This window comes from Salmo salar, chromosome 18 (genome assembly GCF_965601325.2).
Source record: "Salmo salar chromosome 18, fSalSal1, whole genome shotgun sequence".
NCBI lineage: Eukaryota > Metazoa > Chordata > Actinopteri > Salmoniformes > Salmonidae > Salmo > Salmo salar.
Window position 1 is genome coordinate 16,928,945 of NC_138308.1, and position 22,030 is coordinate 16,950,974.

A 22,030-nucleotide genomic window follows, 5' to 3' on the forward strand; every position below is an offset into this window, starting at 1 on the left:
ATATGCACTCACATTCCACACATTTGCCTTTAAAGCAGCTACGAACATCCTCTCGTAAATCTGCAGGAAAACCCTGTGAAGTCACAACAGAGTCATATCTGCTTTTAGCCTTGCCCTGTCTTGACTGGGAGTGGTGCTTTGTCGCCATGGTTTGGGGGGGGGGGGGGGGGGGGTGAAGGTTATGGCAGCCCGTGAAGGACACACAGTGCCACACACAGTGCTCTGCCTTCGTGTCCTGGGCGGTTCATCTGTTCACTGGAACGCTTCAAATCACATTTCAGCTCGCCTGAGCAGCTCCATGACTCATAAAATAGGTCTGGGAGGCTGAGCTCCTTAGGAGGGAGACTGGAGATATGCAGGGGCTGGAGTTGTCACAAACCACCTGGGTGTCTAATCTAGAGCACTGTTGTAGATCTCTTCCTGTCTGGATAAAACAGAAATAAGGGATGGGAGTTACTGTAATGTTTGCATAACAGGAGCTGTTTTTCTCTCCATCTGATCATTCTCTTATCTGTATTTATTTTTCTCTCTGTCTATGTCTCTCTTTCTCGCTCCTCTTCTACAGGGATGGTCTGATTAGTAAAGATGAGATGATGGCTTACTTCCTGAGGGCCAACCCCTTGCTCCAGTATAAAATGGGCCCTGGCTTTATCCACAACTTTACGGAGATGACGTATCTGAAGCCCACCTTCTGCGAGCACTGTGCTGGATTTGTATGTATACTGTGCACTTTGTGATACACATTAATATAAACTAACTGTTTATGCTCGTTCAGAGAGACAGCGCCGTTTTGGTTGGTAGAAAAGTATAATGCTTTCTGGTTGTTTATGTCAGCAATATACTGCCATCAAATTAGTGCAAGACAGCTACCGAATCATACAGTGCTGAGAGAAGATGTTTATCTTTAGTCCTTGAAGAAGTTCATTAATGACCTTCTGAGACAGTTATGATTCACAGTGCATAGAGGGATTAAAATATGTTGACATGACTTCAGGATACATTGGTTTATTAAAGTTGATAAAACAACACTGAATCATGTCGACGGAACAATAATGTGATTTATATGGTAATGCCACCACTCACATAGTCAACAATGAAAGGATGCACATCTTACGTGACAGAAAAGTTATTATTGCCTGTCAAAATATGTACACAAATGATGTTCCCTCTATCTTTCTATTTTGTGTTGTTTTAGGCATCACTTAGTGAAAATAAAGGAGAATTTCTACAGAGAAGTCCTCCTATTCTCAAATGAACACACACACACACCACACACACACACACACACACACACACACACACACACACACACACACACACACACACACACACACACACACACAGAGTTTACAGGAAGGGTGTTGTGAGATTGTATCCTGTTTATTACACAATGGTTTACACTGAATATGCTTCCACCATTACAAATTCTAACATTCCTTTGTCTTTTTCCCACTCCCTCCAATTCCTGCCCCTCTGGACGTGTTGCTCTTAGCTCTGGGGAATAATCAAACAGGGATACAAGTGCAAGGGTAGGTTCTATGGACTGTGTGCATATGTATCGGCCTGTTTTCTATTATTCGGAGAACTGCACATTTAAGACATTTGGGATTTTTCATTATAGATGCACTGTGAGGGCTAAGGTCTGACAGCACTGTTATATGTTCTGTTTCAGATTGTGGGGTGAACTGCCATAAGCAGTGCAGGGAGCTGTTGGTGCTGGCCTGTAGGAAGCTGCCGCGCTCCACCTCTCTGCGAAGTGTCTCCCCTGGGGGCTTGACCCACAGCTCTCTACCCAGCAGCCCCGCCATGCCCACCTGCAAAGGTACAGCAACACTTTAGAGATATACTGTAACCAACAGCGTTTCAACTATGATGGTTGGTCAGTGTATTTCATTCCTGTCATATTGTCCTCCCTGCAGATGAGGACGAAGTGTTTGAGTTCCCCTCGGTGACACCTGGCGGTTCTGACCTGGAACATAAGTCAATCACCCTGATGACGGGCTCGGCCCAGCGGATCTCTGTGCGTCTGCAACGGGCCACCACCAGCCAGGCCACACAGACAGAGCCTCTGTGGCCAGAGCACACCTGGGGGGCTGGGGACGGGGGCTCCCACACCTTCCCCAAGATGAGATACCGACCACACAGGAAGGCCTCCAAGAGCAAAGGCTTTGCCCGCTGGGAGAATGAGGCCCAGGGGCAGCCCAGGGGTCGACGGGATTCCCAGGAGCAGACGGACGGACCTGCAGAGGTGGTACAGAACGGGATAACACCACACAGAGAAAAGGTGACTGCAGCTAAGGTGTGTGTGTGTGCTTGTATATGTGTGCGTGTATATGTGTGCGTATGGGTCAGGGGATCTCTGTATATTGAGAATGGTGCTGTATTGCACAGCAGACGTTTTACGGGCTCCTGACCAATTCTGCTATTTTGTGTGTTTTATTTTGGGCTGATCTGAACTGTTTTTGTACATGATGTTTCCGCCATCGTCTCCTATGACGGAAAAGAGCTAATGAGCATCAGAGCAGCGATCACTAACCTCGATTTGGATGAATATTTATACTTCAACGAGTCGGGGGTGCAGGACATGCTGTTCACCCTGGACCAGGCCCTGACGAAAATACGTTAGCGAGTACATAAACCTCTTTACCCTCTGTTCTATTGGTGAACACACAGTCACAGGAGAACATAAAATCACATGAGAACAAACTGGACAAGCTCCGTTCGAGACTATCCTACCAACGGGACCTGAAGAACTGTAATATCCTGTGTTTCACAGCGTCTTGAGTGCGCAAGGACATGGATAATATAGACCTAGCTGGTTTTTCTTTCCATCGGCAGGACAGAACAGCAGAGGCGGGTAAGCTCAAGGGAGAAGGTGTGTCTCTTTGTTAACAACAGCTGGTGCGTGATCTCTAATATTAAGGAAGTCTCGAGGTTCTGCTCCCCTGATTTCGAATACCTCATGATAAGCTGTACGCCATACCAAGAGAGTTTCATCTCTATTTTTTGTAGCTGTCTATTTACAACCACAAACCGATCCTGACACTAAGATGGCACTCAACGAGCTGTGTAGGGCCATAAGCAAATAAAAAAATGCTCATGCAGAAGCGGCGAGCTTTGTGGCTGTTGATTTTAATGCAGGACAACTGAAATCTGACTTACCTAGTTTCTTCCAGCCTTTCACATGTGCAATTCGAGGCTAAAAAACTTCACCTTCACTCCACACACAGAAACGCATACAAAGCTCTCCCTCGCCCACTATTTGGCAAATCTAACCATAACTCTATCCTCCTGATTCCAGGTTACAAACAAAAATTCACAGGAAGTACCAGTGATGCACTCAATATACAAGTGGTCCGATGAAGCGAATGCTAAGCTACAGGACTGTTTCCCTAGCGCAGACTGGAATATGTTCCGGGATTCATCCGATGGCTTTGAGGAGTTTACCACATCAGTCACCGGCTTCATTAATAGGTGTGACAAAGTTGCCCCCATAGTGACCGTACGTACATATCCCATTCAGAAGCCATGAATTACAGGCAACATCCGCACTCAGCTAAAGGCTAGAGCTGCCACTTTCAAGGGGTGGCACACTAATCTGGATGCTTAAAATAAATCCCACTATGCCCTCCAACGAACCATCAAACAGGCAAAGCATCAATACAGGACTAAGATTGAATCCTACTACACTGGATCTGATGCTTGTTGGATGTGGCAGGGCTTGCAAACTGTCATGAACTACAAACTGAAACCCAGCCACGAGCTGCCCAGTGACCCGAGCCTACCAGAGGAGCTAAATGCCTTCTATGCTCGCTTCAAGGCAAGCAATACGGAACCATGCATGGGTGCACCAGCTGTTCCGGACGACTGTATGATCACACTCTCTGTAGCTGATGTGAGTAAGACCTTTAAACAGGTTAACATTTGGATTACTAGGACTCATACTCAGAGAATGCGCTGACCAGCTGGCAAGTGTCTTCACTGAACTTTTCTACCTCTCCCTGACCCAGTCTGTAATACCTACATGTTTAAAGCAGACCACCATAGTCGCTGTACCCAAGAACGCCAAGGTAACCTGTCTAAATGACTATCACCCTGTAGCACTCACATCTGTAGCCATGAAACGCTTTGAAAGGCTGGTCATGGCTCACATCAACAACATCATTTCAGACACCCTGGACCCGCTCCAATTCGCATACTGCCTCAACAGATCCACAAATGACGCAATCTCTATTGCACTCCAACCTGTCCTTTCCCACCTGGACAAAAGGAACACCGTTGTCAGAATGCTGTTCATTGACTACAGATCAGCGTTCAACAACATAGTGCCCTCCAAGCTCATCACTAAGCTAAGGACCCTGGGACTAAACACCTAAACACTACAGGGGCCCCTTAAGGGTTACGTGCTTAGTCCCCTCCTGTACTCCAGGTTCACCTATGACTGCGTGGCTGCACATGACTCCAACACTTTCATTAAGTTTACTGACAACGCTGGTAGGCCTGATCACCGTCGACAATGAGCCTATTGGGAGGTCAGAGACCTGGCAGTGTGTTGCCAGAACAACAATTTCTCCTTCAGCATCAGCAAGACAAGGGAGCTGATCGTGAACTACAGGAAACAGAGGGCCGAGCACGTCCCCATTCACATCGATGGGGCTCGTATCCCTGCACATCACTCAGTACTGGTACCTCGTGTATATAGCCAAGTTATCATTACTTATTGTGTATTTATTATTATGTGTTTTACTTTTCTCTATTTTCTTTCTCTCTGCATTGTTGGGAAGGGCCTGTAAGTAAGCATTTCCCTGTTAGTCCACACCTGCTGTTTACGAAGCATGTGACGAATAACATTTGATTTGATTCGTCTCTGTGTGTTGCAATGTGTGAGTAGCTGTGTGAGTGAGCATGTGTGTATTGTTGTGTCTTTAGGGGATGGTTATGCTTTAATGCTCTGTGACACAACATACAGATAACTGCCCAAATAAATCATTTTAGCAGTTACCTGTGTCACGTTGAGACTCCCATTATCACTCCTTCTCCCTCAAATGGTTGTTATCCACATTCTGTTTGTTAATGGTGATCCTCTCTCATGCATGTTTGAACACTTTTTACTTCTAACAATAGCCCAATAACAGCATTACAGTTATCATTGTGTTATGTGTTTTCTTATCAAGCCCAAAATGGATGACTTGGCAAGGTCAGATTCAGGGACGCAGGACAATACAGTGAAAGGTCTTTTCTTTGTCTTTGTTGTCAAAGTCTGTGTCCTTCACCTTTTACCTACGGCCTCACCACCGCAGAACGGTTTGTTATTAAAGCCTCAATTATTTTCATACCCATGGAAACAAGGGATTCAGTAACATGGGAAAGAGGGACTTTTTCTCTTCCATTCACTGGGAGATTATCTAGATCAAGGGAGCACAGAGGCCACAGAGGCATTCAGATTGATAGTGGCTTGTGTCAAGAAGTTGATTTTCATCAGCCTAAGAAGGCTAAATAAAGACCATATAGTTTGGCTCAAAAGCAGAGCATTGAAGATTTTATCGAGACAAATCCTGCTTTTACAACCTGAGGCACTAATGGTATTATTGGGTCATCTACCTTGGGAACATTTGGATCAACATTCAATCTAACGTATTTGCAAGTGGTTTCCATCCTCAGAGCCTCAGCGAAACTCACAAATATTGCTTGATCCCATTATGAGATGGACGTAATCCATACTATTAGCCAATTTGTTGCCACTGTAGGCAATCTACAAAAACTGAACATCTCTTTACAGTTGTGACTTCTGAATGACTGGCAAGGGTGTTCCTGTCTTCTCTCCTCTGTCGTGAGCTCTAAATATGTGACTACAGTATGTGTCTCTCCTCTTGCCCTCAGAACAGCTGACATGGCGACACCGAGGGCCGGACCCAGGGCCCCAGGAGGTCCTCGGGAGCCCGCATCATGAAGCTGTCCTTACTGGGGGAAGTACTTGGCTGCTTGAGGCCCCCATTTGGTGACCTGGAGTAGGACGGACCTCCTCTGACCTAGACGGACATGTCTTCAGTGAACCACATGTGAATAGTGATGCTGAATCCCAAACCAGTCTCTTCCCAGGTCCTTTCACCTTCCCTCACACCAAGCGAGTTGGTTCGGGCAAAGGGCTGGTTTGGGATTCACCATGAGAGTTCACATGCCATAAGAGAGCGAAGGGGAGTGAGAGGATGTGGGTGGTGGAACTGAAAAAGCCCTTGTTTGGTAGGGTACAGACACTCCTGAATGCTCCCCAGCTCTACACACCTGCCTTTCCACCCCATCAGTGTCATGGGAAAAGGATCCTGGACTACCTATAAGTGATTTAGGTTTGTTGGGGCTCAAATGGGGCTCACCAGTGTTTGACAGACTGATCGGGTGTCCACCTGTGCCTGTATGAATGTCGGAGCATGTACAGTACATGCTTACTATTTACAGTGTGTGTGGTCTGTGGTGCACATACACTATATGTGATATCTACTGTTGATCTGCTGATGAAATCATTAAGGGCATGTATAATACCATGAAATGAAGTTATTTGGGTCACGTGACTAAGTTGCAATAACGTTTTGAGAACATAGTGAACGTTTTATAATGGACTAGGAGAGGGATGCAAAGTGAGAATGCAATTGGAGATGGGAGAATGCATACATGGATCGAGATGTAAAGCAATAGGAAGTTAAAGATGAAGTGAAAGTGATGAGGGAAACAGAGGCAGGTACATTGTTTCTAAGGGTAACTTTATTGTAACATGACTACTGATGATCGTTTATGTGCCAGTTCTGTATCTTACTCTGGAATCCAAGAAATGGTACTTGCTGTGTGAGCATGAGATGAAGAACAATATAACCACTGAGAATTGTTTTATAAATCAAGAAATAGTTGTGTCTTTTGGTTAGTCAAGAAAGCTTTATTGTTTTCAGCCTTATTATTTCAAAGGGATTTGAACTCAAAAGATGAAATCTAGTCTTTGTAATATGTGCCCACTCAGGACAATAAGGTGAACTATGTATACTGTACACTTATTTATGGGTTTAGGCATGTGATTTTTCATACAGTCATGTGAAGCTGGTCGGTGTTCAACCTATTCTGGATATTTCAAAGCAATGCAGGTTAAATATGTGAATATGGGTCAACGTTGTTGTCTCACTGTCCACAGAAGCCATTGAGTGACCTTTGACCTTTTTTTAATCAGCTGAAGGATCAAGCCTGTTGCCTTCAGGCAGAGGTAATGGAATCTCCACTAAGCCCTCAGTCAGTGAAGCACTGATTACTAACTTGCTTACAGTGGCACCAGATGTGAGCCCAGGTGCTCATTGTGTTGTGGTTGCCAGGCATCAGTTGAGTGAGCAGGTCAGTTCCTCCATCACCAAGGATACAGCAGGTTACGTAAGAGGAGGGAGTTTATTTTCATCTGTAGAGAGACTGCTTGCAGGAACTCCACCCCCTTCAGGGTAGGGAGAAGTAGGTATGGGCAGGTGAGTTTGACATGGATCTCTGTAGAGACAATAGGGTCTGACCTTTTGTTCGACACAGTAGGACAGAGACAAGAACAGGGCCTCAGGGTCAGAGCACTCCGTGTTGGAGGAAGGGCATGGGGAAAAGATAGTGTATATTAGCAAGAGATATCCAAAGCCACATATACAAGAGTTAAGGGATGGAAATGATTCAGTGCTTAGTGCGTCAGAGCAATATCACTCTCTTTGCGACTGGACCACTCATGGATAATGTGTTGTTCCTGCAAGGTCTTAAACCCACAATATCCTCATACCTGGCTGAAATCAAAGACAGCAAAGTGTTGTGATGCCACAGAGGTTCTTTTCTAAATGGCCGAGCTGCTTTTAGAGTACATTGGTCTGCTTGAGTTCTCATTGATCTTGGTGCCAGATCCGACAAACAGTAGCTCTATTGGGGTAGTTACGTGTTGGGTATTGAGAACATACAGTACAAGTGCATGTATAATATTACACTAATGAAGACCAGTAATCTGATCTTTGAAGGTTCTGAAGTCCCTGCTTGTCTCACACTCACATACAGTAGTTACCACACTTGACATCAAATGACTTTATTGTTTGTTCTGAAAACGGTTGAGTTATCATATTGATAAGGGATATTAAGGCAGCGGCAACTTCAATTCTGCAACGACATACTTTTTTTGGTATTTGGGACACATTCCAACAAGACTATATTTTTTCAGTCAGATTATTGTCAACAATATTGATGACACTATTATCAACATTATTATCATTAACTGGTCTACTTGAGAAAAGTGTGTTGTTATCTCACTTGATTGTGTTGTCATCTATTGTATTTTCATTCTATCTATTTGTATTGTTTATGGAGAGAATTCTGTAGCATTGTTTATTTTGTCATTGTGTGCCAATGTTATTTTGTTATTTGTTGATGAGTGGCAAATTGATACACATTTTGATAATGTACAGTATTAAACAGATTTTTCAGCGCCTAGTTTAATCAGTTCAGATTTGTCACACTGTTATTGAAGGCTACCACAGTAAACTACTATCTCGGTCAAATCTTTATAAGTGCATCCTGTAACCAATCATATGGCAATGTTTTTTACTCCTTGTGTATTTGTGAAACAGTGAAATGTACCATCTCTAGCCTGTTACCTGCTGACCCAGTAGACATATAGTATATTTATGTTTATGAGGGAAAAGTAAAGCCAATACATATTCTGAGGCCAGAAAACTCACTCCGGCCCAATATCAGATGTATTATTAATGGGGAAAAATGCACCAACTAATCATAACCTGAATACTGGATGTATGTTTGTAATATGAATGTATATTTACCCATAGAATCACAATTATTTTATTAAGGGACAAATCTCTCTGCAATGTGATAGGCTACATCCCAAAATATATACTGAAGAAAAATATAAACGCAACATGTAAAGTGTTGGTCCCACATGAGCTGAAATAAAAGATCCCATATTTTCTCCATATGCACAAAAAGCTTTTCTCTCAAATGTTGTGCACAAATTTGTTTACATGCCGTTAGTGAGCATTTCTCCTTTGCCAAGATAATTCATCCACCTGACAGGTGTGGCATATGAAGAAGCTGATTAAACAGCATGATTATTACACAGGTGCACCTTGTGCTGGGGACAATAAAAGGCCCCTGTAAAATGTGCAGTTTTGTCACACAACACAATGCCACAGATGTCTCAAGTTTTGAGGGAGTGTGGATTTGGCATGCTGAATGCAATAATACATTTCTCTACCATAAGCCGCCTCCAACATCGTTTTAGAGAATTTGGGAGTACGTCCAACTGGCCTCACAATTGCAGACCACGTGTAACCACGCCAGCCCAGGACCTCCACATCCGGTTTCTTCACCTGCAGGATTGTCTGAGACCAGCCACCCGGACAGCTGATGAAACCGTGGGTTTGCACAACCAAAGAATTTCTGTACAAACTGCCAAAAACCGTCTCAGGAAAGCTCCTCTGCGTGCTCTTTGTCCTCACCAGGGTCTTGACCTGACTGCAGTACAGCATCGCAAATGCTCACCTTCGATGGCCACAGGCACGCTGGAGAAGTGTGCTCTTCATGGCTAAATCCCAGATTCAACTGTACCAGGCAGATGGCAGACAGCGTGGATGAGCGGTTTGATGATGTCAATGCCCCATGGAGGCGGTGGGGTTATGGTATCGGCAGGCATAAGCTATGGACAACGGACACAATTGCATTTTATCGATAGCAATTTGAATGCACAGACATACCGTGATGTGATCCTGAGGCCCATTGATGTGCCATTCATCCGCCGCCATCACCTCATGTTTCAGCATGATAATACACGGCTCCATGTCGCAAGGATCTGTACACAATTTCTGGAAACTGAAAATCTCCCAGTTTTTCCATGGCCTGCATACTCACCAGACATGTCACCCATTGAGCATGTTTGGGACGCTCTGGATCAACATGTATGACAGCGTGTTCCAGTTCCCGCCAATATCCAGCAACTTCGCACAGCCATTGAAGAGGAGTGGGACAACATTCCACAGGCCACAATCAACAGCCTGATCAACTCTATCAAAGGAGATGTCGCGCTGCATGAGGCAAATGATGGTCACACCAGATACTGACTGGTTTTCTTATCCATGCCCCAACTTTTTTAAAGGGTATTTGTGACCAACAGATGCATATCTGTATTCCCAGTCATGTGAAATACAAAGATTAGGGCCTAATGAATTTATTTCAATTGACTGATTTCCTTATTTGAATTGTAACTCAGTAGTAATCTTTGAAATTGTTGCATGTTACGTTTATATTTTTGTTCAGTGTACTTATTACCTTGATCAAAATGCCTATCTTTATGTGTTAAAGAAATGTACTACCTTGATGGATTATTTTGGGGTTATGATATTTAAAAATATATTGTGTATTTTTCTACAAAATAAAAATAAAGACAAATATAAGCGATAACACATTTAAATTCGTTTTATAGGAATCTTATGAAACATACGCTGTTAGTACCCATTTCCCATATCTTTCATATTTCACTATTATGTATAAATCTGCTCGATACTGTGTTTCAGTACTGTTGTCCTGCTCCATCTTGTCAACCATGTGCTATGGGTTAATTTGCCAATTCTGTCTTCGCTAGGCCTATATTTGTTGTATCTTCACTGGGGGACACCATGCCATAAAGATAAACAGCTGTAAACTGTTTATACTTTAAACCGCCAAATAAAAAAGATAATCCTGTTTATCAGACTCTTTGTACACAAGCCCATTGGGGAATTGCCCACATTTCTATCTCATAGAAACAGAAAGATGTTTTATCTTTTTAAGGAGATTCGAGTACCAGTATTTCTTTATGACTTATTGATCCAGTGGAAAGTAGAGAAGGAAGATGGAGTGACATGTCCACAACAGGATGTCTCCCACAGAGAGCAGGTACAGGTGCATTTATGTCTAATTTATCTTGAAGATATGTATCTTTAGTCTTCAAAGAATAAAGGGTAGGTAACATCTGGAAAAAATGCATTTTATGTTCTATTTAGATATCTGAAATCACTGACATCTAAAGTGAAAGATGAAACCCTTCTCTAAACTGGGAAATGTAAACATGGAAATATGTTGTCAAACACCACCCCCTAGTTGCGGTCAAATGGCACAGACCATCTACAATTTACCATTGCCTGGTGAGGATAGGTTGGATAGCTGACCATAAGTACTTCAGGGACTTCACAAAGACTGAACATAAATATTTATCAAATTTAAATAGACCCCATTGATAGCTAGATTTATATCACATATTGCAGACGAAAGCTATCTCTGTATGCCTGTTAATTAATTGTATTTTTTCTCCAGTGCATGTCAAATGATTCGATTTGTACGGAAGAGTATTAGGGCCAAGTGAAGAGAAGAAAACAAATGATAAAGGGTGGTGGAACTTGGATTAAAAGTGGCAATATTTCGAGAATAAAGTCAAAATGTTGAGAATAATGTCGCAGTTATATTTCAAGATTAAAGTATGGGATTTGGTTAACAGCATGTCTCCCTGGCTTCTTGTTGCTTTGCGCGCCACCATTGAAATTGCCTGCAGTTATATGACCTGGTGAAACTATACTTAGGAAATCCTTTCTCTTTTAGCACATAATAACCATATTATTATAAAATAGGCCTATTAGGACCTGGAAGAGGTTGTGCCACAGACTATTTTCAGAAGGAGGAACCACACGGATTTGGATGATGTATGCTGGTTTGCGCATGCAGGAGTGGAGAGTTGGTCCTTTAGTTGCCTCTCCTCCCACAGACACTTGGTTAAAATCCTAGCTGCCTCATTGTTCATTCCTCCCTCAACCGTTGGATAAGCCTATAATTGACTTTCACTTGCCCACTGTAATGTACGATTTGCCTACAGGTTAGGGTACTCAATCTAGTGGGCAGCTATATTTTTATAATTGGCTGCAAAATAGAGGTGTAGTAGCGAATTTGGAGAGCAGCTTGACATGGGACATACACACGCATAACCCCCGGTCTCCAGCATCCTAAAATAAATCGTTTTATTTGGTGTGCTCACGTAGCCTTCTAGCCGTTAAAAGCATAGTTGTCATAAGAGGGAAAACCTCTGTTAGTAAAGCACCATGGATAAAATCGTTAATAGTGTCCATTATGCATAGATTTTTTGCAAGGTGTTCTGCTACGCAGTAGAACGTTGTAGCGAATTCGGAGGGCAGACTGACAGGGACTCAACTCCAGTTCTTTTCGCATTCAATGACAAGCGCCAAGAACGTTTTTCGTTTGTGCTCATAACGCACCATGGCAGTTAGAAGAGTGTATTCCTATAGTCTGAAACTGCCAGGGAGACACTTGGTGTGTGTGTTTGATCATTACATTGATTAGCGTGAGGGCGCAGTGGCGCCTGTTTGATTACGTGTATTAGATCACTAGATTGATGGCCATGTGTTTGTTTTGCCCGTACTTTTTATCGCCCACACACACCTGCATACCACAGGAGGTTGGTGGCACCTTCACTGGGGAGGACTGGTTCGTGGTAATGTCTGAAGTGGAATAGTATCAAACAGGTATTTTTTTTTCTGTTCCGGCCATTATTATGAGCCGTACTCCGCTCAGCAGCCTCCACTGCTAATAACACTCATGGATGTAACCACGGTTCCTCCTGAAAATAATATGTGGCACAACCTTTTCCAGGTCCTAATACATACTAATATGGTTATTATGTGCTAAAAGAGCAAGGATTTCCTTCTAACTAAAGCCAATTCTCAAGTATTGTTTCACCAGGTCCTGAGTGGCACAGCGGTCTAAGGCGTCTTTACAGACCCAGGTTCGATCCCGGGCTGTATCAGTGGGTCCTGTGATCGGGTCCCATATGGCGGCGCACAATTAGCCCAGCGTCGTCCAGGTTAGGGGAGGGTTTGGCCGGGGTAAATAAGAATTTGTTCTTAACTGGCTTGCCTAGGTAAAAAAAGGTAAAATAGGTAATTTTACTCAGGCATTTCAACGGTGGTGGCGCACAGTAATAGGGAGCCAGGCAGACATGCTTTTAACCATATCCCCAATGTTAATCTTGAAATATAGCCTAACTGCTACGTTATTCTCGAAATTAAATGTCGAGTTTACTTTCGAAATATTGTCACTTTATTAACTACATTTAATTTCGACTTCTCGAAATATTGCCACTTTTTTAAAGGGCTATCATGCAAAAAATGATCCAAGTATCACCCCATGTCGCAGTTTTTCTTTTTCTCTTCACTTGGATTTGATACTCTTCCGTAGATTAGAGCACACCTCTAATACTTTGAAATCGAAATCTTACTCGGTGAGTCAGTCTGCACAGGCATTGTATCGGGCAGCCCTATCACCGGTAAGAGGTTGAGTTAGGACCCAGCATGCCAACCCAGCAGAAGTGTTGTTCTTTAGTGATATTAGATTATTCTTACGGTTTAATCAATTGAAGATTCATCACAGAAATGGAGACAGATATTATTGACTCACTGGAAGATCTGGGGTAGGTTTAAAAAGTTCTCCATGAGAATAATCTTTATTTAGCTTATCTGATTATGTTTTAACTAGGTAGCTCAACTGGTTAATTTAGCTAACGTTAGCTGATACGTTGACTGCCTGTCATCGGACAACTGTCACAGCCAGAGACAGCTGAGCAGTAAACTAAACTCTGCAGGCTCTTTCATACATTTTTGTGGCATCTAGCTAGCTACTATACATACGGCCTTATGACTTACTTTAGATTATATTGTGAATGTAAAAGTGACCTTTCTATTTTGTCAAAATCTACCTATCATGCCAACCGTTTGCTGTTTGTTCAGCGGGCACAAACAGAGGGCAGGCACCGCCTCAGTGTTATGAATACACTGAAGCTGGAGAGGTCCCACCTATCTCATGACTGGTTGCTATTCACAGTAAAATCACTTCAATAAGAGCTCGCCGGTTTGTAGTCGTAAAACCGGAAATGTATTAGCTACCGCTGTTTCGTTCAGCCATTCCTATGTGGGAAAGAATGGGGTTTTGGGATAAACGCCGAAAATAAGGTCTGAGATTAAGAGGTTTAGGAGATCTTGTACGTTTTGTTCTATGAGATCATATCAGTCCGTTAACATGACCTTTATCAATTCTGAAGACGTTTGTGCTTTATGTACCTTTTTTTTTATTTTTTTTATTGTGCTTCAAAATTCACATAAAGTGCCGTTAGCTGATGCAGATTATCTCATAGAACAAAACGTATACGATCTCATAAACTTGAGTTTACCACAGATCTTTTTTTTTTTTTTTTTTACATTTATCAAAAAAAACATTTATTTTCCCATAGGCTTTGTCCAACGAACCACGGCGGAGATAGTGCCTACAAAAAGACGCCATTACTTGTCAATTGAAGCAGGGCATTTCCATAGAAAAGGACCCATGAGCACCAACATGTGAAGTTCATTTAAGTGTATAAAATTGGGTGTCAAATGAAAGATAAGAGTCTCTATATTTTTGGGAAATGAAGGCATGGATACATTTTTCAGGCATAGATACATTTAGGCATAAGTAAGATTTCTGGATAAACAGATGGAAAGGGGGTCTTAGAAAACATCTACCAGAAAATCTTAAAAGGTATCAGAAATGCATCAAATCACAAAATGGTTGATGTAAAGACCCCTGCCAACTAATATCAACACTTATATTTAGTTTGGGAAAAACTGTTTACCATCTATAGGTTTAAGAATTATTGCCTTGTAATTCAGTTACCAAAAACCCACATATCTTTTAAGATATCTTTGGTCTAGTCGGGTCCATCTTGGTAACAGAATTACCAAAAAAAACTGTTACGGAATTACTGCAACTTAATTGGCTACAATGGGAAATCATAAGTCACAAATCACAGTTGGTTCAACTGCTACTGTCCTCCCTTATGCTAGCATACTGTTATGTTCAGCTCATAAGTTTTCTGTCTTTCTGTTGTCTGGTGCTCAAACCAAGAGTGTTAAAACATTGTCTGGACATCTCCTCACTCTCTCTCTCACCAGTTAATGTCACCTCTCCCAGCTCTTACTGACACCTATCCATAAGCCCCCTCCCGTTCGATTTACTGTAACCAGCATCCTCACCCACTGATCGACCTACACCGGACACCCATGGGCGTTGACAAGTAGTTGAAATTTGGTCAGTCCACCCTGGCCTTGATTTTAACGTCCACAGACGGGCCGAACTAGACCAAATATGAATCTATCATAGACGTATGTTTCACGAGTTTGGATAGTACAGTGAGTAGAGCACAGTATAGTATAATACAGTACAATGAGTAGAGTAAAGAAAAGTACTCTACTGTATTCGATTGTACTGTGTTCTGCTCTGTAACGCTGTGATGTCCAAACTTGTGAAAAATGAGGAGAATGACATTCATATCCATAATTATACATTTATGTATAGTACAGATTATGGGACCCATGATGTAATTCTGTTACTGGGTGTAAATCCACTTCACATACTGTAGTTCAATAACGAAAATAGATTTCTTCAAACTCAAGGTGCCAAGTCATAGCCGACACCCCATTCTTTCTGCAGACATCTTTGAATCTTAATTCGGAGCAGATATTTAAGAGTTTTTGGAAAACGTGGTAGCATAAAAATCTGAGGGAGATTTTACTATTATCCTGTTACCAAAGTTTTAATTTACACAATTCTTCCACTATATTCGTTTTTGTCAAATTCAGGGGAAATTGTTAAAAGTAATCTTTGTGCATGGAGTTGTATGGTTTGTTAAACTTTGAAATCAATAGTTTTTTGTTTGGCATACATTTTTAAGGTGAAAAAATGGAGTCAAAGCGTAATTCTGTTACCATGGAATTGCCCAGCACGCACAGCTCCTTTTGATAAGTACATTTTTGGACTTATACATTAATAATAATATCTGATGGGGTATGACAGTTGAACTAAGCTCATTATGTACCCATTGATTCTTGAAGAATATAACTTGTAAATGCCGCATGAGCTTAGTTCAACTGTCGTACCCCATCAGAACCCCAAATATAACTTGTTTTACTCCAATGTTTTTAACAAAGTAAATGTAAACAAATATTAAATACCCTCAAAAATGATTTGTTGGTCTGATGTGATTAATGAGGAGCATCCAGACACTGCACTTTATGAATTTATGAAATTGCTTCTTCCAACTATTGATAAACATGCACATGTTAAGAAACTGTTAGAACTGTTAAGGCTCCATGGATTGATGAGGAATTGAAAAACTGTATGGTTGAAAGAGATGGGGCAAAATGAGTGGCTAATAAGTCTGGCTGCACATCTGACTGGCTTACTTACTGCAAATTGAGAAATTATGTCACTAAACTCAACAAAAAGAAGGAACTGTATTATGAAGCCAAGATCAATGATTTAAAGAATGATGGGAAAAAACTTGAGTACTTTAAATGAAATTATGGGTAGAAAGACATTCAACTCCATCTTTCATTGAACAGAGCCATTTTCATCACAAAACCATTTGATGTTGCCAATTATTTTAATTATTATTTTATTGGCAAAGTGAACAAACTTAGGCAGGAAATTCCAACAACAAACAATGAGCAATTGTATTCGTGCATAAAAAAACTAATAATGAAAGAAAAGCATTGCAAGTTAGAATTTTGTAAAGTTAGTGTGGGATAGGTGGAAAAATTGTTATTGATCAATAAGGACAAACCTCCTGGCATTGACAACTTGGATGGAAAGCTACTGAGGATGGTAGCTGACTCTATAGCCATTCTTATCAGTTATATTTTTAATCTGAGCCTAGAGGAAAGTCTTTGTCAGGCCTGAAGGGAAGCCAAAGTAATTCCACTACCCAAGAGTGGTAAAGCGGCCTTTGCTGGTTCTAACAGCAGACCTATAAACTTGCTGCCAGCTCTTAGCAAACTGTTGGGAAAAATTGTGTTTGACCAAATACAATGCTATTTCTCTGTAAACAAATTAACAACAGACTTTCAGCATGCTTATAGAGAAGGGCACTCAACATGTACTGCACTGACACAAATGACTGATGATTGGTTGAAAGAAATTGATAATAACAAGATTGTGGGAGCCGTACTGTTAGATTTCAGTGCAGCTTTTGATATTATTGACCATAACCTGTTGTTGAAATTACTTATGTGTTATGGCTTTTCAACCTCAGCTCTGAATCCACGATATGGCAATCTATCTAATAGAACTGAGAGTTTTCTTTAAGGGAAGCTTCTCTAATGTCATACATGTAAAGAGTGGTGTACCGCAGGGCAGCTGTCTAGGCCCTCTACTCTTTTCTATTTTTACCAATGACCTGCCACTGGCATTAAACAAAGCATGTGTGTCCATGTATGCTGATGATTCAACCATATATGCATCAGCAACCACAGCTAATGAAGTTACTGAAACCCTTAACAAAGAGTTGCAGTCTGTTTTGGAATGGGTGGCCAGTAATAAACTAGTCCTGAACATCTCTAAAACTAAGAGCACTGTATTTGGTACAAATCATTCCTTAAATTCTAGACCTCAGCTGAATCTGGTAATGAATGATGTGGCTGTTGAACAAGTTGAGGAGACTAAATAACTTGGCGTTACCTTAGATTGTAAACTGTCATGGTCAAAACATATAGATTCAATGGTTGTAAAGATGGGGAGAGGTCTGGCCGTAATAAAGAGATGCTCTTCTTTTTTGACACCACACTCCAAAAAGCAAGATCCGCATTCTCTAGTTTTGTATAATCTTGATTATTGTCCAGTCGTGTGGTCCAGTGCGGTAAGGAAAGACCTAGTTAAGCTGCTGCTGTCCCAGAACAGAGCGGCACATTTTGCTCTTCATTCTAATCAGAGGGCTGATATAAATACTATGCATGCCAGTCTCTCTTGGCTAAGAGTTGAGGAGAGACTGACTGCATCACTTCTTTTTATAAGAAACATTAATGTGTTGAAAATCCCAAATTGTTTGCATAGTCAACTTACACACACACCTGTCCCACCACACATACCACCAGGGGTCTTTTCACAGTCCCCAAATCCTGAACAAATTTAAGAAAGCATACAGTATTATATATAGCCCTTATTGCATGGAACTTCCTTACATCTCATATTGCTCAAATAAACAGTAAACCTGGTTTCAAAAAACAGATAAAGCAACACCTTGCATCGCCTCTCCCCTATTTGACCTAGATAGTTTGTGTGTATGCATTGATATGTTGGCTACGTGTGCCTTTTTTTTTTTAAGTATGTAGTTCTGTCCCCGAGCTGTTCTTGTCTATTGATGTTCTGTATTATGTCATTTTGTATTAAGTTTCATGTTTTGTGTGGACCCCAGGAAGAGTAGCTGCTGCTTTTGCAACAGCTAATGGGAATCCTAATAAAAATACCAAATACCTAAGCATGGTTAAAACTATAATTTTTATATCAGTGTTGATATCATTGATGGTCAGTCCTTGCATCCATAGCTCTATGAATTTGAGTGGTTACATTTCTCCAGCTCCATCCCTCAGCTTTTTACCAAAACAGGGGCGGGGAGTCTTTATTCTTTCAACTGTTGATTGCTGCTTTAATGACCTGCTAGATAAACTGGTAAGTATAGGTTTTTAGTGAAAGTCTTATGAGGTTACTGTCTTTGTTTTCTCAGGTACCAAGGCCCTCTGTTGGAGGATGGAGCACTGGAGGCTGCGGTGAGCGGGGGAGCAGCAGCACCAGAGTTCACCAAGGTGTGTGCCTGGATCGTCTCAGAGCTCAAGCTCTACTGTCAGCTGGAGGAGAATGTCCATGCCACCAACTGTGAGTCGGTTTTAATCTTAACTCATCTCAGTGTTTGTGAATTGAATAATAAAAGAAAATGGTAGTTCCCTGGGTTGCCATTGCACCAACTCTCCATCTACCCCACCCAGGTCCCAGTGAGGCAGAGGGGTTCCAGCTGGAGATGAGTGGTCTTCTGTCTGAGCTGGCCTGTCCTTACAATGTCCTCACCACAGGAGATGTCACCCAGAGGCTGCTCAACAAGACAAACTGCCTACTGCTCATCAGTATGTGAACAGCATAAGTCACCCTTCTCCCTGTGTTGTCAGTTTCCCTATCATTTATAGAATTCATATTAATACAGTATGATGATTGCCTGTTGAATGATATGCTCTCTCTCTCAGCCTTTCTGATCTCGGAGCTGGAGGCCTCCAGGATGATCCTGGTCAACAAGCCTCAGAAGGCAGCCCAGGAGGCCGGGGGCAGTGTTGTCTTTATGGAGCTGAAGGGGATCTGTGTGTCCCTGGGCATGTCCAAACCCCCAGCCAACATCACAATGTTCCAGTTTTTCAGTGGGATCGAGAAGAAGGTCAGTCCATGTCACACCAGGCTATGTCAGTATTATGTTATGATAGGTTTGTGTCTTTTTGTTGAATGCAGCTACACTTTAGCTAAGGTTTGGTTCTCTCAACATTAATATTCTCTCCTTTTTTCCTCAGCTGAAAGAAGCTCTAGCCAAAGTGCCATCAACTCATGTTGGGGGTCCTCTGATGAAGAAGCCACTTGGACCAGTTCACTTTGTAATACCCTTAAAAACAATAAAGATGTGCATAGTAGAATACATTTCCCACTTCAAACCAAAATATATGTTACATCAACAAACATTCTCAAGCAGCGTACTATACTGTAGTACTATACTGCAGTCCACTTTGTCCTGCATTGTTGGAGCTCGAATCTCCAAGAATTTCACTGTACCCTGTAATTACATCTTCAACCCTGTACATGTGACTATTAAACTCTCTAATCTAATTTACATATCTCTTTTACAGGAAAAAATCGAAGCCATCAATCAAGCACTTGTGAATGAGTATGAAGTCCGAAGGAAGATGTTATTGAAACGTCTTGACGTGACAGTTCAGTCCTTCGGTTGGTCTGACAAAGCTAAGGTGAGAACTCTGTACTGGGAAGATTGTTACAATTATTCAAAGTATAACTGGTTGTGATTGTAGTCTGTGTTATTAATTTACAGCATATGTGCAATGACAATGCATTTGTACTGTAAACAATTGAGTACTGTATGTGGAAACGGATGTATTTCTATTGTTACACAGAAACATGCTGAAAAGCTGGCCAATGTATACCCGCCTCTGCGTTCAACCCTCGCCACAAAGAGCAAAGTCTCGGTGGCTCACCTCTTTGCTGCACGAGAGGACCTCTCCAAGATTATGCGCACAAGTAGTGGCAGGATAAGGGAGAAGACTGCTTGTGCCATTAACAAGGTAGGGAGCAGATTTGTAATTCTCCACTTGCTAACTTTTAACGTTTATCTCAATGCTACCTTGAGGGCTGCTGTCACATTCTGTTTTTTCAAATATTTAAAAACTATTTTGGCTACTACGGCTATGCTGTCAGAAAACACCCCTTGGCTTGTACACGTTCTGTTGATTAACTATTTTTTTTCTTCGTTTTTGTTGTGTCTTGTTGAGCAGGTTCTGATGGGACGTGTGCCAGACAGAGGTGGGCGACCCACTGAGATTGAGGCCCCCCCACCAGAGATGCCCACCTGGCAGAAGAGGCAAGACGGTCCACAGGGAGGTGGACACTATGGCGGGGGTGGACGAGGAGGCAGCAGGGGGGGCTACGACCAACACTCTCAGGGGGGCCGAGGGGGTTACGAGCGAGGAGGGGGTTATGAAAGGGGCGGGAGGGGTGGAGGAGGGGGTGGCAGAGGGGGCAAGGTGCAGGGAGGCTGGTCGGACGGAGGAGGAGGAGGAGGAGGAGGAGGAGGAGGAGGTGGTGGTGGTGGTGGTGGTTACCAAGGTCATTACCAGGAAGGAGGTGGCCACCAAGCGGGTGGGGGGAGAGGAGGTTATGGGGGTGGAAAATTTCAAGGGGGCTTCCAGGGCCCTGGTTACCCTGCAGGAGGGCATCAAGGCGGAGGAGGGGGCGGAGGAGGTGGTTACCAACATGACAACCACAATCAAGATGGCGGTCGCCACCAGGACAGGGGTGGCCGAGGGGGTCGCGGGGGTAGGGGAAGAGGTGATGGTAGAGGAAGAGGTGATGGTAGGGGAAGAGGACAGGGGGGAGGTTGGGGAGGGCGAGGGGGTCAGAATTTGAACCAAGGAGGACAGTTTGAACAGTTCTTCCAGCAGGGTGGCCAGCAGTACAATCAAGCAGGCTTTAGCCAGGGGAGCAAAAACTACACTAGTTGAAAAGAAAGTGCAGGCCACTGAAGCAGAGATCATGCAAGAGCCATGAAGTGAAAACGCCTTATTTTCTAAATGTGAATATTAATATAAAGCATGGTTATTATAATTTCTTCCCTAAACCGAATAAGAATGTGGAGAGTGACCATGTCTCCAACAGAAGAGAAAAGTCCAAGTCATGCATGACATGAGAGCTCAAACAAACCAGACTTTTCCACAATTCCATGGCTGTTAACAAATGACTGTTCCCATGTGTTCTTTTGCATATGTGAGTGCTTTTGTGTTTATGCTGTGTTCCACTATCTTGCCACATGAAAGTTAAAGCCAATGTTTGCCATTGTAACACCTAAATTATAAAGCCTTATCTTGAAGATTATTTGAAAGAGGAGTTGAATGTCATGTAACTACATATGATAAGGTGACAATTGTGGAAGTATTGTAGTCCATCCTTAGTTAATTTAATTAATACTTGAAAAGAAACAAGCTTTATTTCTCCCTTTTTTTTCCTTTTTTTTTGTAAGCTTTGGTTTACATTATTGTTACTAGGAATGGGTTAAAAATAAGCTTGAGCCTCAAATGTTTTGCTGTTGCAAATAGTTTTGACTGGTATCTCCTCTATTACTTATTTAAAATATGCCACCTAATGATGCTTATAAACAAAATTGTGTACATACTTGGATGTAAGAAAGACTACTTGGAAGTGTGAATGAATGAGAGGTGAGCAATAAAATCTAATGGATTTAACATGCCTGTCATCTTTATTTGGTCATGCTTTCAGATTTAATTGTGACCAGTATTTTGTACATAATTTGAAAACCAGTGGACTCACATTAGCTCCACATCAATTAATGATTGATCAT

At 42.2% G+C, this 22,030-nt stretch overlaps 2 protein-coding genes across 3 annotated transcripts in view; both read left to right on the forward strand.

Moving 5' to 3' along the window:
- rasgrp3 (RAS guanyl releasing protein 3 (calcium and DAG-regulated)) overlaps positions 1 to 10,743 on the forward strand; it is a 53,586-nt gene extending 42,843 nt beyond the window's left edge. Inside the window, exons 13-17 of one of the 2 annotated variants that reach the window (XM_014154521.3) lie at positions 566 to 713; positions 1,493 to 1,529; positions 1,673 to 1,822; positions 1,920 to 2,299; positions 5,881 to 10,743. In XM_014154521.3, the coding sequence (XP_014009996.1) occupies positions 566 to 713; positions 1,493 to 1,529; positions 1,673 to 1,822; positions 1,920 to 2,299; positions 5,881 to 5,889 (724 nt within the window). In that variant the 3' untranslated portion in view covers positions 5,890 to 10,743. The remainder of the gene's footprint in view (positions 1 to 565; positions 714 to 1,492; positions 1,530 to 1,672; positions 1,823 to 1,919; positions 2,300 to 5,880) is intronic. The other variant, XM_014154525.3, reaches the window with a different exon arrangement.
- Positions 10,744 to 13,351: 2,608 nt separating this feature from the next.
- tslig3a (tRNA splicing ligase complex subunit 3A) lies at positions 13,352 to 21,914 on the forward strand. The gene is made up of 8 exons (XM_045700774.2): positions 13,352 to 13,513; positions 18,635 to 18,783; positions 18,894 to 19,028; positions 19,146 to 19,330; positions 19,461 to 19,541; positions 19,791 to 19,907; positions 20,073 to 20,240; positions 20,451 to 21,914. Exons 1-8 carry the CDS (start codon positions 13,476 to 13,478, stop codon positions 21,174 to 21,176), a joined length of 1,599 nt encoding a protein of 532 aa, XP_045556730.1. The 5' UTR covers positions 13,352 to 13,475; the 3' UTR covers positions 21,177 to 21,914.
- Positions 21,915 to 22,030: the final 116 nt, after the last annotated feature.